At 44.7% G+C, this 12,046-nt stretch overlaps 1 protein-coding gene and 1 long non-coding RNA gene across 3 annotated transcripts in view; one reads left to right on the top strand and one right to left on the bottom strand.

Moving 5' to 3' along the window:
* Trim33 (tripartite motif containing 33) overlaps nt 1-7,667 on the bottom strand; it is a 78,094-nt gene extending 70,427 nt beyond the window's left edge. For both annotated transcript variants that reach the window (XM_031375027.1, XM_031375028.1), the window contains exon 1: nt 6,506-7,667. In XM_031375027.1, coding sequence (XP_031230887.1) covers nt 6,506-7,067 — 562 coding nt within the window. In that variant the 5' untranslated portion in view covers nt 7,068-7,667. The remainder of the gene's footprint in view (nt 1-6,505) is intronic.
* Nucleotides 7,668-7,723: 56 nt separating this feature from the next.
* On the top strand, nt 7,724-9,836 carry LOC116093534. The gene is made up of 2 exons (XR_004119737.1): nt 7,724-7,815; nt 9,511-9,836. It is a non-coding gene; the product is annotated as an uncharacterized LOC116093534 (long non-coding RNA).
* Nucleotides 9,837-12,046: the final 2,210 nt, after the last annotated feature.

The following is a 12,046-nucleotide window of genomic DNA, read 5'->3' as shown; positions in this document are numbered from 1 at the left end:
CCAGTAATCTCAACACTTGAGTGTCAGGGACATGGGAACCACTAGCCAGAATGGCTGATAGTGGCAAGCTCCAGGATCAGCAAGAGACCCTGCCTTGGGGCTAGAGAGATGGCTCAGTGGTTAAGAGTGCTGACTGCTCTTCCAGAGGTCCAGAGTTCAATTCCCAGAGACCATATGGTGGCTCACAACCATCTGTAACAGGATTTGGATCTGATGTCCACTCCTGGTATGTCTGAAGACAGCAACAGTGCACTCACATACAAATAAATAAATCTTAAAGGGGGGAGACAGACAGACAAACCGACCAACCAACTGACCCTGGCTCAGTAAAGTGGTATATTCAAGGAAGACACCCAACATAAATTTCAGGCTTCCATAGGCAGGCACACACATATAAGCATATATTTGCACATGTACCCATACATACAAATACACATACCATGCATATAACAAAAAGAAAAATACGTTACTTTCTACATACGTTACTTTCAATCTCCTTAGTGCCTGCTTTATTATATGCTTCTGCTCAAGGTTCCACTAGGTTGAAATCAGGCTGTCCCTGAACTTGTAGACTTAAGCAATCTACCAGGTTCTCTAATAGCAAGGACTTCAGAAATACAACACCAAGCCAAACTTATTTAATCTGTCTTTTAATTTTTTTTCTTTGAAGCACATAAAAACGTGACCTCATGCTGGGTAGTAGTGGTACACACTTGGAAGGCAGAGACAGGCAGATCTCTGTGAGTTCAAAGCCAGCCTGGTCTACAGAGCAAGTTCCAGGATAGCCAAGGCTACACAGAGAAACTCTGTCTCAAAAAAGTAAAAACAACAAACAAAAGTAACTTCATATAACTATATACTTAAGAAAAGATTACATTTAGTAATTGTAGGAAAAAAAATAACAATCCTTTGATATAACAGAAAAACTATAAAAGTATATTTCCTAAGTATCCATAGTATTGTGGACTCCTACTTCTCTCTCATATTATAATCTATATATTTAGCCTATTGTGCTTTGAATGAATCTCTTTCCTTTGGTCAGTTGGATAATACTCATTCAGTGAGTTGCACAGCTCTTCCAAATACTGACATTTTATTACCCAGTATAAATATATGCACTCACATCATCATCATTATCATCATCAGAAAAGGATTTAAATAACACACACATATTTCATCAGAAAAGGATTTAAATACCGAAAACCTGTCAGGCTCATAGCAACAATACCCTTTTTTCCAAAATTCCAATTTTCATCTAAAAGCTCAATTTTTATCCTTGGCAAACATATACTGCAACTTGTTTTCATAAAAGTGACAGGCTCAATTCATTCATTCTTGAGATAATGACTGCCAAACACCCATGCCTGAAAACATCGTCTGTCAGTCTCTTTCAATTAAAATATTATTTTCCATTAAAAAGAAAAACCATAGTCAACTCCGAACTCTTTAACAAAGTGGCAGTGAATATACAGTAGCAGGCTGGGTAGGAGATGCAGCTCAGTAGTAAGGCATGAAACCACCATCTTATGCTATGGGGCCAACAGTTGTAGCCAGTATTGCTCTTTTACTATCACTGTGTTAGCACAGTAACTAAAGTAAATAATGTTGCAGTATAGTTACTTTAAAAAAAAAAATGTTTTGGGCTGGAGAGGTGGCTCAGTGGTTAAGAGCACCAACTGCGGCGGGCGTGGTGGCACACGCCTTTAATCCCAGCACTTGGGAAGCAGAGGCAGGCGGATTTCTAAGGCCAGCCTGATCTACAGAGTGAGCTCCAGGACAGCCAGTGCTATACAGAGAAACCCTGTCTCGAAAAATCAAAAAAAAAAGGGAGCATCAACTGCTCTTCCAGGGGTCCTGAGTTCAATTCCCAGCAACCACTTGGTGGCTCACAACCATCTGCAATGGAATCAGATGCCCTCCTCTGGTGTGTCTGCAGACAGCAACAATGTACCCATATACATAAAATAAATAAATTTAAAAAAATGTTTTAATCCTGCAAATCATGAAAGGGTCGAAATAACTGCATTCAACTGCTGTTTAGCCAAGCAAGGTGGTCCCTGGCCCAAGGTACCAATTTCTCAAGAAACTGAACCAGAAGGATCAATTACTTGAACCTAGAGCCAGGAGTTCAAGGACAGTTTGGACATAACAGCAAGACCCTATCTTGAGAAAAAAGCAAAATTCAAAGTTATGCTCAACTCTATACTGAGTTCAAGACTTGGCTACAATTAGATACTATCTCAAAAAGTTAAAATTAGAAAATTTAAAGTGGGTTGAAGAGATGGCTCGACTATTCTGAGTATGTACTCTTCTTCTAGAGGACCGAGTACAAGTCCCAACACCCACATCAGGTAGCTCACAACTGCCTCTAACTCCATTTCCAGGGGATCAGAGGCCTCTGCAGTCATCTGCACTTGTATGCACATACCTACACACAGATACATACCCATAATTAAAAATAAAGTAATATCTTAAAACAATAATTAAAAAAATTTAAGTGCCCACCTAAGTAAGCCACACAGAAGCTAGAATTGCCATACATTGTATGTCCTCCTAGGACATAAATCCCAAGGTTAACTCACACAGAAGAACCTCCCTTGGATATACAAATAGGTACAATGCTCTTAAACAAGCCATCTCTCCAGCCACTCCCGATCAATGGTTCTCAACCTATGGATGGTGACCCCTTTGGCAAACCTCTATCTTCAAAAATATTTACATTATGATTCATAACAAGCAAAATTGGTTATGAAATAACAACAAAAATTACTTTGGAGGGCTGGAGAGATGGCTCAGAAGTTAAAAGCACTAACTGCTCTTCCAGAGGACCCTGGTTCAATTCCCAGCACCCACAACATGGCAGGCAGCTCACAACTATCAACAACTCCAGTTCCAGTTTAAATAAATCATTTTAAAAAATAGTAATTTTGCCAGGCAATGGTGGCAAACACCTCCAGCACTTGGGAGGCAGAGGCAAGTGGATTTCTGAGTTCAAGACCAGCCTGGTCTACAGAGTGAGTTCCAGGACAGCCTGGACTACACAGAGAAATCCTGTCTCAAAAGACAAAAAAAAAAAGTAATTTTATGGTTAGGGTCACCACAACATGAGAAACTGTATTAAAGGGTCACAGCATTAGGGAGGTGGACTCACTGCTCTAGATGATTCTTATTTGTTCAAAAGCTTTTGCTGAAAAAATATTCTACAAACACTCTAATAGGAAATAGGGATGAACAAGTAAAAAATTAGATTTCAACTATGTTATGAAATGCAAAGGGTTCATATTAGAGCTACTACTGACAAAATGTCTTCTAGACTGTCTAACTAAAAAGAATGGCTGATTCCATACTCAATTTGTTTTAGATACTCTTCAAAAAAACACCATTACTTAGAAATGATTGTGTATCTTCCCTTCCACTTATTTTAGTTCAAAAACAAAGGGGAAAAGAACTGAGGGAATTTATAGATCTCTGCACAAATTTCAGAGAGCCAATTTTGTAACCTCAATCTCTCAGCTAATCAGTCAGATACACTTGCTTCTGTATCCCCTAACACAGGCTTTCACAAGAACACTGAATCTCATATGTGTCGTACTATTCTCTTAAGGGCATATGCAGTTATCCCCTTAAACCTATTATTTAGTATCTTCATCAGCCAAAATTCAATTTTTAATTATTTGTTATTATGTGAAGACAGATTCTTTGTGTATGCAAATCAGGTTGGCCTTAAACTCAACAGCAATCCTCATGCTTCAGCCTAAGTGGTGGGATTATAGATATATGTCACCACACAACACAGAACTTTATTCTTGGTTGAGCTGTGGTGGTTCATGCCTCTAATCTCAGGACTCAAGAGAAGAGGAAGGAGGTTCTCTGAGTTCAAGGACAGCCTGGTCTACAAGAGTGAGTTTCAGGACAGTCATGGCTATACTGAGAGATTATCTCTAAAAACAAAACAAAAAAAGGAATCTTATTCTTAACATTATTGCCTGTCATATTTAAAAATGCAATATCCTTCCTTCTTCCATCACCAATACCTGATTATGTGCCTGAAATTCTTCACTTAAATAGTGATACAACCCACCAAACAAGAAACCTGGAAGTCAGGGCTGGAGAGATGGCTCAGCGCGGTTAAGAGCACTGACTGCTCTCTTCCAGAGGTCCTGAGTTCGGATCCCAGCAACCACATGGTGGCTCACAACCATGTAATGGGATCTGATGCCCTCTTCTGGTATGTCTGAAGAGAGCAATAGTGTACTCATATACATAAAATAAATAAGTAAATAAATCTTTAAAAAGAAAAAAAGGGGCTGGCAAGATGGCTCAGCTGGTAAGAGCACCGAGCTCATCCGAAGGTCCTGAGTTCAAATCCCAGCAACCACATGGTAGCTCACAACCATCCATAGTGAGATCTGACGCCCTCTTCTGGTGTGTCTGAGGACAGCTACAGTGTACTTACATATAATAAATAAATCTTTAAAAAAAAAAAAAAAGAAACCTGTAAGTCATCTAACAATGGTGATCTCCTTCACACCAGTCTCACTGCTCTCCTCCACCTCCATTTCAATGGCCAGTTACACTCAGTTACTGGTAATAAACTGCCTGCCAGTTTGTTAGTAACTACCATGTACCAGTTACTTTATATTTTCTTTCACTTCATATTCTCAACCCTATAGCACACTACTTCTGTCCCTATTCTACAAATGAGAAAGATAATTATGAAATAATTCATCTGTCCAAATCGTAAGTAGGAAATGGGTCTAAAGAAAAGCCCAAAGTCAGCATTTCTTAAAAAGCTAACACCCACCCTAATTTCAAACGTGCCCTTGTATAACAGCTACTATATATAGTACTATATATATATATGTGTGTATGTATGTATATATATATATGTGTGTGTGTATATATGTGTGCATATATATATATATATATATATATATATATATATATTTTTTTTTAAACTACCCACTCCACACATTTCCTTTCCTACAATTGCCAGAAGTTCTCCTAACTGGTCTTCCCACCTGCAGTCTTGCCTCTCCTCACTCCTCCAAGTGCTCTAAGTCATATTTTCTGGATCAAAACCTGATTTTTTTCTTCTTGATATAAAAACTCTTCAGGAGTTGGGCTAGCCTGATTGACCATCAAACCCCCGATTCCATCACCAGCACTGCATAAATCCAGGAGTTGTGGTGAATGAATGGCTGTACCCCCTGAACTTGAGACAGAAGCAATAGAATTAAAAGTTCAAGGTCATCCTATACACAACACAGTATAAAAGAGACCCTTCTGGTCTATAAGATAAACCCCAACCAACCCTTTAGGACAGTCCACAATCTCTTCCCTGAAGTTCCAAAATTAATTCAAAAGCTTTCGAAATATAAACCTTTTAGCAAGCTCATCACAAAGCCTAACTATTAATTGTAGGATGTTATCTACCCTATTAACATATTTATTTAATTTTTATATACAAACACTTTCATAATGATCATGTAGTACCCTAGAGTACTACACAAGAGATCTTTCTAGGAAACAAAAAATCCAATATGGCATCTCAAATCCAAAACACATCTAAACCTAATAGTTTCAGACACTAGAAGGATGGACTTCCTTAACTGTTTAGCCAATTAATACAATCTAACTTCCACCAATCACCTTACATACCCTTTAGTTAGAGTTGTAGAAAGTGTCCTGTGCTGAGAATATTATCCACCCCTGTGAAGTGATCGATCACTCATCAACCAGGACTTCCTCTACTAGGAGCTCTCCAGGCCTTCCTAACAATATGCCACAACCATGATACCCACACCTCTACTACTTCAGGTTACACAGGACTCCACTATGAGACGGAATGAGATCCTCACTGAGCATTTTATTCAGTTCTAGCACAGTGCCCTGAAGACTTGAGCTATTAATGCATAACAAATGAAATAACATAAGCCCAACTCTCCCTGACACTCTTCCCTTCCAAGTTCCTCTCTTCATCCTCAAATCCCAGGATTTCCCCTAACCACGCAGGCCCCTCACAACTACTATCACTTACCAAGCTCCTCATCGCAATGTCATCGCGATGCCTTCTTTTAGCTCAAGGACTCCAATGTCTTTTATTACCATTTAATCGGTAGTTCTCTCTCCTAACCTCACAGGCCAATTCCCCAATCCAAAGCAATCCATTCCAACCCCTAGCTAACAACACTGTCGGACCAGGCCTTCCCATCCCAAAACACTTCCCCGGGAGGGTTCGGTACAGCCCTTTTCTGTCTCTCTTAGTCCACCCTCTGCAGAAGCGCCTCAAACCTCCCTCTCCGCATCCCCTCCCCCAGCCCCTCGCCGCCGGCACCCCTCCCTTCTCCCTCCCCGTATCTCCGGCGGTGCAGCTTCTCCGGTAACAGTCCCCGAGGCCGTCCGTGGCTTTCGTCTCGGAGACCTCTCTGCGCTGCACCGACCCAGCACCCTCGGCACCCCTACCCGCCACACCGCACTCTCCCGGGTGCGACCTGCAGCTCACCTTGCTGGACGTCACCGTTGCTGCCCCCAGGGATGGGCACGCTGAGCTGGCGCTCCGGCTCCGGCAGACAGCGCAGGCAGAAGGAGTGCAGGCAGGGGAGCAGCTTGGGCTCCGCCTCACGCCGGCTCTGCAAGCTCTGCTGACACACCGCGCAGGTGTCCAGAAGCGAGGCTGGTGGTCCGAGAGGTGGCCCTGACGAGGAACCCGGAGCCGGAGCCGGAGCCGGGGCCGGGGCCGGGGCCGTGGCTGGGGCCGGGGCAGCAGCTGGAGCCGGCGTCGATGCTGCGCCCCCGGGGACCGCGGAGCCCACAGAGGCCGCGGGGACGGAGGCGGCCGGGGCCGAGCTCGAGGAGGCCGCGGCCACCCCCCCGTCGTCGGGCCCAGCCGCACCGCCCTCCGCGCCAGCCCTGCCGCCTTCCTCCTCCTCCTCCTCCACCAGCACCGCGGCGAGAGGCGGCTCCGCCTCCTGCGCCGTGGGCCCGGCGGCCCCGGCGGTTACCGGCGCGCTACCGCTGCCCCCGCCGCCGCTCTCAGCCTCACCGCCGCCTTTGTTTTCCGCCATGTTTTCCTCTTTGAACCCGCCGGACCGCCCCGCGCCGCCCGCCGCTCGCGCCGCCGCCGCCGCCCCCAGCCTCAGCCGCAGCCACAGCGAGAGCGGCCGCCGAGAGCGAGCGAAGTAGCGAGCGAGCGAGCAAGCGAACGCACGGGAGCGCGCGCGCACCCGGCGCCCCCGCCCTCGCGTCGCGGGGCGGGAGAGTGTGGGCGCGCGCACGCACGCCCCTACGTCCTCCGGAGGGAGGCGGGAGCTCCGGCCGCGCGCGCACGTGCGCACGCGCACGCGGGCCGGACCCGCGGGGTTGCTCCGCGCCCCGGTCGGGGTCCGCGGCCACCGAGCCGGAGTTCTGTAGCTCGGTCGGGGCTGGTGGAACTGGGTCTATATGACGTGGCTGCTAGCGCCGAGGCCGCGGTGCTGCGGGGAGAAGGGGAGGGGAAAACGTGCAAGGGTAGGAGGCCGGCTTGCGTTCGCCCTCGAGCGAGCGTCTCCACGGCGACGCCATCCCCAGCGACGGGCGCGCCTCCGCGGAAGTCTCACCTGTCGCGCGCTTGGACGCGCAGGCCTCCTACCTAGGAGGTGCGGACCACCTGGGTCTTCGCTGGGTGCTGCTGGACCGCGTTCTCTAGAGGGCTATGACACCAGAGAGCGGCTGCGCAGACACCCCCCCCCCAACACACAACGCCCCAAAGATCTCCAGATAGAGGCTCCTGCGGTGAAAGACGAGTCTCCTAATAGCTATTTTTAGCTTCTTAAGGTGATTCTCCGGCGTTGCTGCATACCTGAAAGCCAATCAAATGAGCTTTTTTGCTAAACAGAGATGCCAGGGCCACACCCCAAAACAGAATCAGGAAGTTGGAATGTTGAAAAGTCCCTGCGGCTGATGTGCCAGTTTGGGAGACCATGTTTCTAACCAATATTATATCCTGAGAGTCTCACTCGGCGTCCCCGGGTGAGCCGGCTGACTGTCCTCACCACCTCCGTCTCTGAAGCTTCCTGAAAGGGTTTTGTTTGGTTGGTGTCGGGCCTCTCCGCCTCAGGCTGCCATCAGACCTTCACTTTAGCCAGGGCTGCCTGAACAAGTGTAACTTGATACAGTGCCCACCTGTAGTCACCTGCTGAGAGACTGTGGAGTTCCAGGGCAGCTTAAGCCTCAGGCTTCATAGGGAGACCTTGGCTCAAAAAAGAGATGGGGGAGGGGAAATGATGTAAGTGCAACAGCTGTTTTAATGTTAGTCTCATAAGTCCGTCCTGGACAGTAGTTTTACAGGAAATTTATTTGGGTGAGTTTTTAAATTCACAGAAAAGCGTTTTTCATTAAGTCCTTCAAAATCTCTTCTGACTTATGTGTTAAGATAGAAACATTGGGGTTCCTGCAAGAGAACAAAGAAGCTCTCTGCCTTCAAGAAGTTGACAGTTTAAAGGATGAACATGGAGAATATATCGGGGAGTGATACATGCTATGGAGTAAGAATAAGGCGGGTGTAAAGGATTTGTGCTGATTGAGCAAGGACTCTGCTGATAAGGTGAAGAAACCTGGCTTGCACAAGAGTATTCCAGATAGAGGAGCAGGTGGCAAAAAAAAAAGGGGGGGGGGGCTGAGGCAAACAGAGACCCTGGAATTAGTGAGTGGATTTCCACTCGGAAAGGAGGAAAAGGAGATAACATTTGTAGTCGTTTGAATAAGAATGGCCTCCATGGTTTCATTTATTTGAATGGTTAGTCACCAGGGAGCAGAACCACTTGACAGGATCGGGAAGAAGTATGTCACTGAGGTGTGCAAAGAACACTTTAACTTCCATATGCTCTGGCACTAAGTTTGAAAACCACAAATATCAAAGAGAACAGGAGCTCTGAATCTAATCATTATCTACCTGCTTTTCTGTATTTCCAGGATCACTGGGGAGCACATTGATATTCCAGTAATAAATATAACAGTACATAAGCAAACAAAACCAAACAAAAGAAAAAAAAGAAATTTCCAATTTACAAAGTGCTTTCAAACATATTATCCCTAACTCTTACAATTAGTAAAATATATACTAGTTTAGACAATAAGTAGATTTTTTGGGGGGGGGGTTTCGAGATAGGGTTTCTCTGTGTATTCCTGGCTGTCCTGGAACTCACTCTGTAGACCAGGCTGGCCTTGAACTCAGAAATCCACCTGCTTCTGCCTCCCAAGTGCTGGGATTAAAGGCGTGCACCACCACCACTCGGCAATAAGTAGATTTTTAATAGTATATGAATATGTTATAATGCATTGGCTATTGCTAAACAATAAGGTAGTTTCTAATATTTTATTTAAAATACTGTGATTAGCATTATGGTCATCCTTTACATGGCACAATTCTGAATATTTTTAAAAATGGAATTGCTGATTCACATAGCATGGCCATTGTAAAGGTTTTTGATAGTACAAACTCAATATCTTATGCTATTAAATAATCATTAGGCTCGGCAAGAACTTTCTGAACAGAACAATAACCCAGAAGTATTCACAAGTGTCAACAAATGGAGACTACATGTAATTGAGAAGTTCCCGCACAGCAAAGGAACTATCACTGGAGTACAGAGACAGTGCACAGAATGGGAGGAGGGGCTTTACCAGCTATAGCTCAACAAGGGCCTCATATCCAGGATTTGCCAAACACTGAAAAAAAACAAATGCCAAGCAACTGAAATGGCCGGTCACCAAATGAGCTAATGATACTTTAGAAAAAAAAAAAAGAAATGCAAACAAATGGCCAATGACTATTTTTTAAAAATGTTCAACTTCCACAATCACCAGGGAAATGCAAGTAAAAACTACTTTGAGATACCATTTTACCCCAGTTAAAATACCAATCATCAAGAAAACTGAAAACAAATGTTAAGAAGATGTGGAGAAAAAGGAACCCTTATTTAAAAAATAACCAAATAGTCTTGATGCATTTATATCTAAATATAAATAAAATTAACTTTCAATTTTTTTCATGTGTGTCTCTAAAGATATTTCTATTTTGTCATATTCCATTTATTCCTAAATCCAGTCTGCTCAGATTTCCACTCGTACCACTCTACCGAGACAGTCTCACCAGCCTTATGATTTATATCCATATTTTTGCGTTCAGTGTGCCTGTTTGATTCCAAACCTTCATTTTCTTCTCAAGGCCATTTAACACTGTTGGCCTCGCCCTTTCCAGGTTCATTTCCTTGGCTCTCATGACCTGACCCTCTCCTGATTATCCCTCTGCCACTTGTACATGTACTTTCCATGCTACAGACTGTGGCAAGGGCCCCCAGTACCAGCCCTAGGCCCAGTGATTTGCTGAGTAAAGCTACAAAATTTCAAAAGTCTGTTATATGACAGGTCTAGGTGAAAAAAAAAAAAAAAAGGCATGGTGAGCAAAGCCCAGGGGAAAACAGCCTCAAAGTATCCATGTCCCTTTGTCTTAGAGTTAAATTAGCTTCCCCAACAATGATAGGTGTCAATATGTAGATCTTGCTGCCAATCAGGGAAGGTCACCCAAGCCATGCTGTCAGAACTTTGATTGGGAGTCAGCCCCATAGGCATGCAATGCCTTTGTGATATCTTAACTACACTGTGGCCAGTTCCTCAAGCAACAAAAACTCATACTAGAGTATTCCAAAGTCTTGGAGTTATTTCCCAGGAAGCCTAAAGACAAGGTTTTTGGTAGACTGTGAACAGTTTGAACAGGCCTTCTAAGCTAAATTTTCACCTGCACAGTTGTTAAACGGTGGAGTTTCTCAAGTCTTGACTGTAGTTTCTCTTCTCAGTCATCTTTTTCTCTGGACAGATTCATGCTACAAGTTCATTTACCATTGACACAACATGGTACATGAACTACTCAGCTATTAAAAATGAAGAATTTATGAAATTCTTAGGGAAATGGATGGATCTGGAGAATATCATCCTGAGTGAGATAACCCAATCACAAAAGAACACATATGGTATGCACTCTCTGATAAGTGAATATTAGCCCAGAAGATCAGAATACACAAAATACAATCTACAAACCACAAGAAACTCAAGAAGAAGGAAAGCCAAAGTGTGGATACTTCGTTCCTTCTTAAAATAAATATGGGGGAATAAAATACCCATGGAAGACTGTACTGGCTGGTTTTGTGTGTCAACTTGACACAGGCTGGAGTTATCACAGAGAAGGGAATGTCAGTTGGGGAAATGCCTCCATGAGATCCAGCTGTGGGGCATTTTCTCAATTAGTGATCAAGGGTATAGGGCCCCTTGTGGGTGGTGCCATCTCTGGGCTGGAAGTCTTGAGTTCTATAAGAGGGCAGGCTGAGCAAGCCAGGGGAAGCAAGCCAGTAAAGAACATCTCTCCATGGCCTCTGCATCAGTTCCTGCTTCCTGACCTGCTTGAGTTCCAGTCCTGACTTCCTCTGGTGATCAACAGCAATGTGGAAGCAAGCTAAATAAACCCTTTCCTCCCCAACTTGCTTCTTGGTCATGATGTTTGTGCAGGAATAGAATCCCTGACTAAGACAGAGACTAACTATGGAGCAGAGACTAAAGAAAGAACAATCCGGAGACTGCTCCACCTAGGAATCCTTCCCATATTCAATCATCAAACCCAGACACTATTGTGGATGCCAGCAAGTGCTGACGGGAGCCTGATAATAGGTGTCTCCTGAGAGGCTCTGACAGTACCCGACTAATACAGAAGTAGAGGCTCACAGCCACCCATTGGACTGAGTACAGGGTCCCCAATGACGGAGCTGGAGAAAGGACCCAAGGTCTGAGGGGTTTGCAGCAACAGTATGAACTAACTAGTACCCTTAGAGCTCCCAGGGACTAAACCATCAACCAAAGAGTACACATGGTGGGACTCATGGCTCCAGCAGCATATGTATCAGAGGATGGCCAAGTTGGTCGTCAATGAGAGGAGAGGTCCTTGGCCCTGTGAAGGTTCTATGGCCCAGTGTAGGGGAATGCCAGGGCCAGGAAGCAGGAGAGGGTAGATTGGTGA

The sequence above is a fragment of the Mastomys coucha genome, unplaced genomic scaffold (genome assembly GCF_008632895.1).
Source record: "Mastomys coucha isolate ucsf_1 unplaced genomic scaffold, UCSF_Mcou_1 pScaffold16, whole genome shotgun sequence".
Classification (NCBI taxonomy): domain Eukaryota; kingdom Metazoa; phylum Chordata; class Mammalia; order Rodentia; family Muridae; genus Mastomys; species Mastomys coucha.
This window is presented reverse-complemented; position numbering and strand designations above follow the sequence as displayed.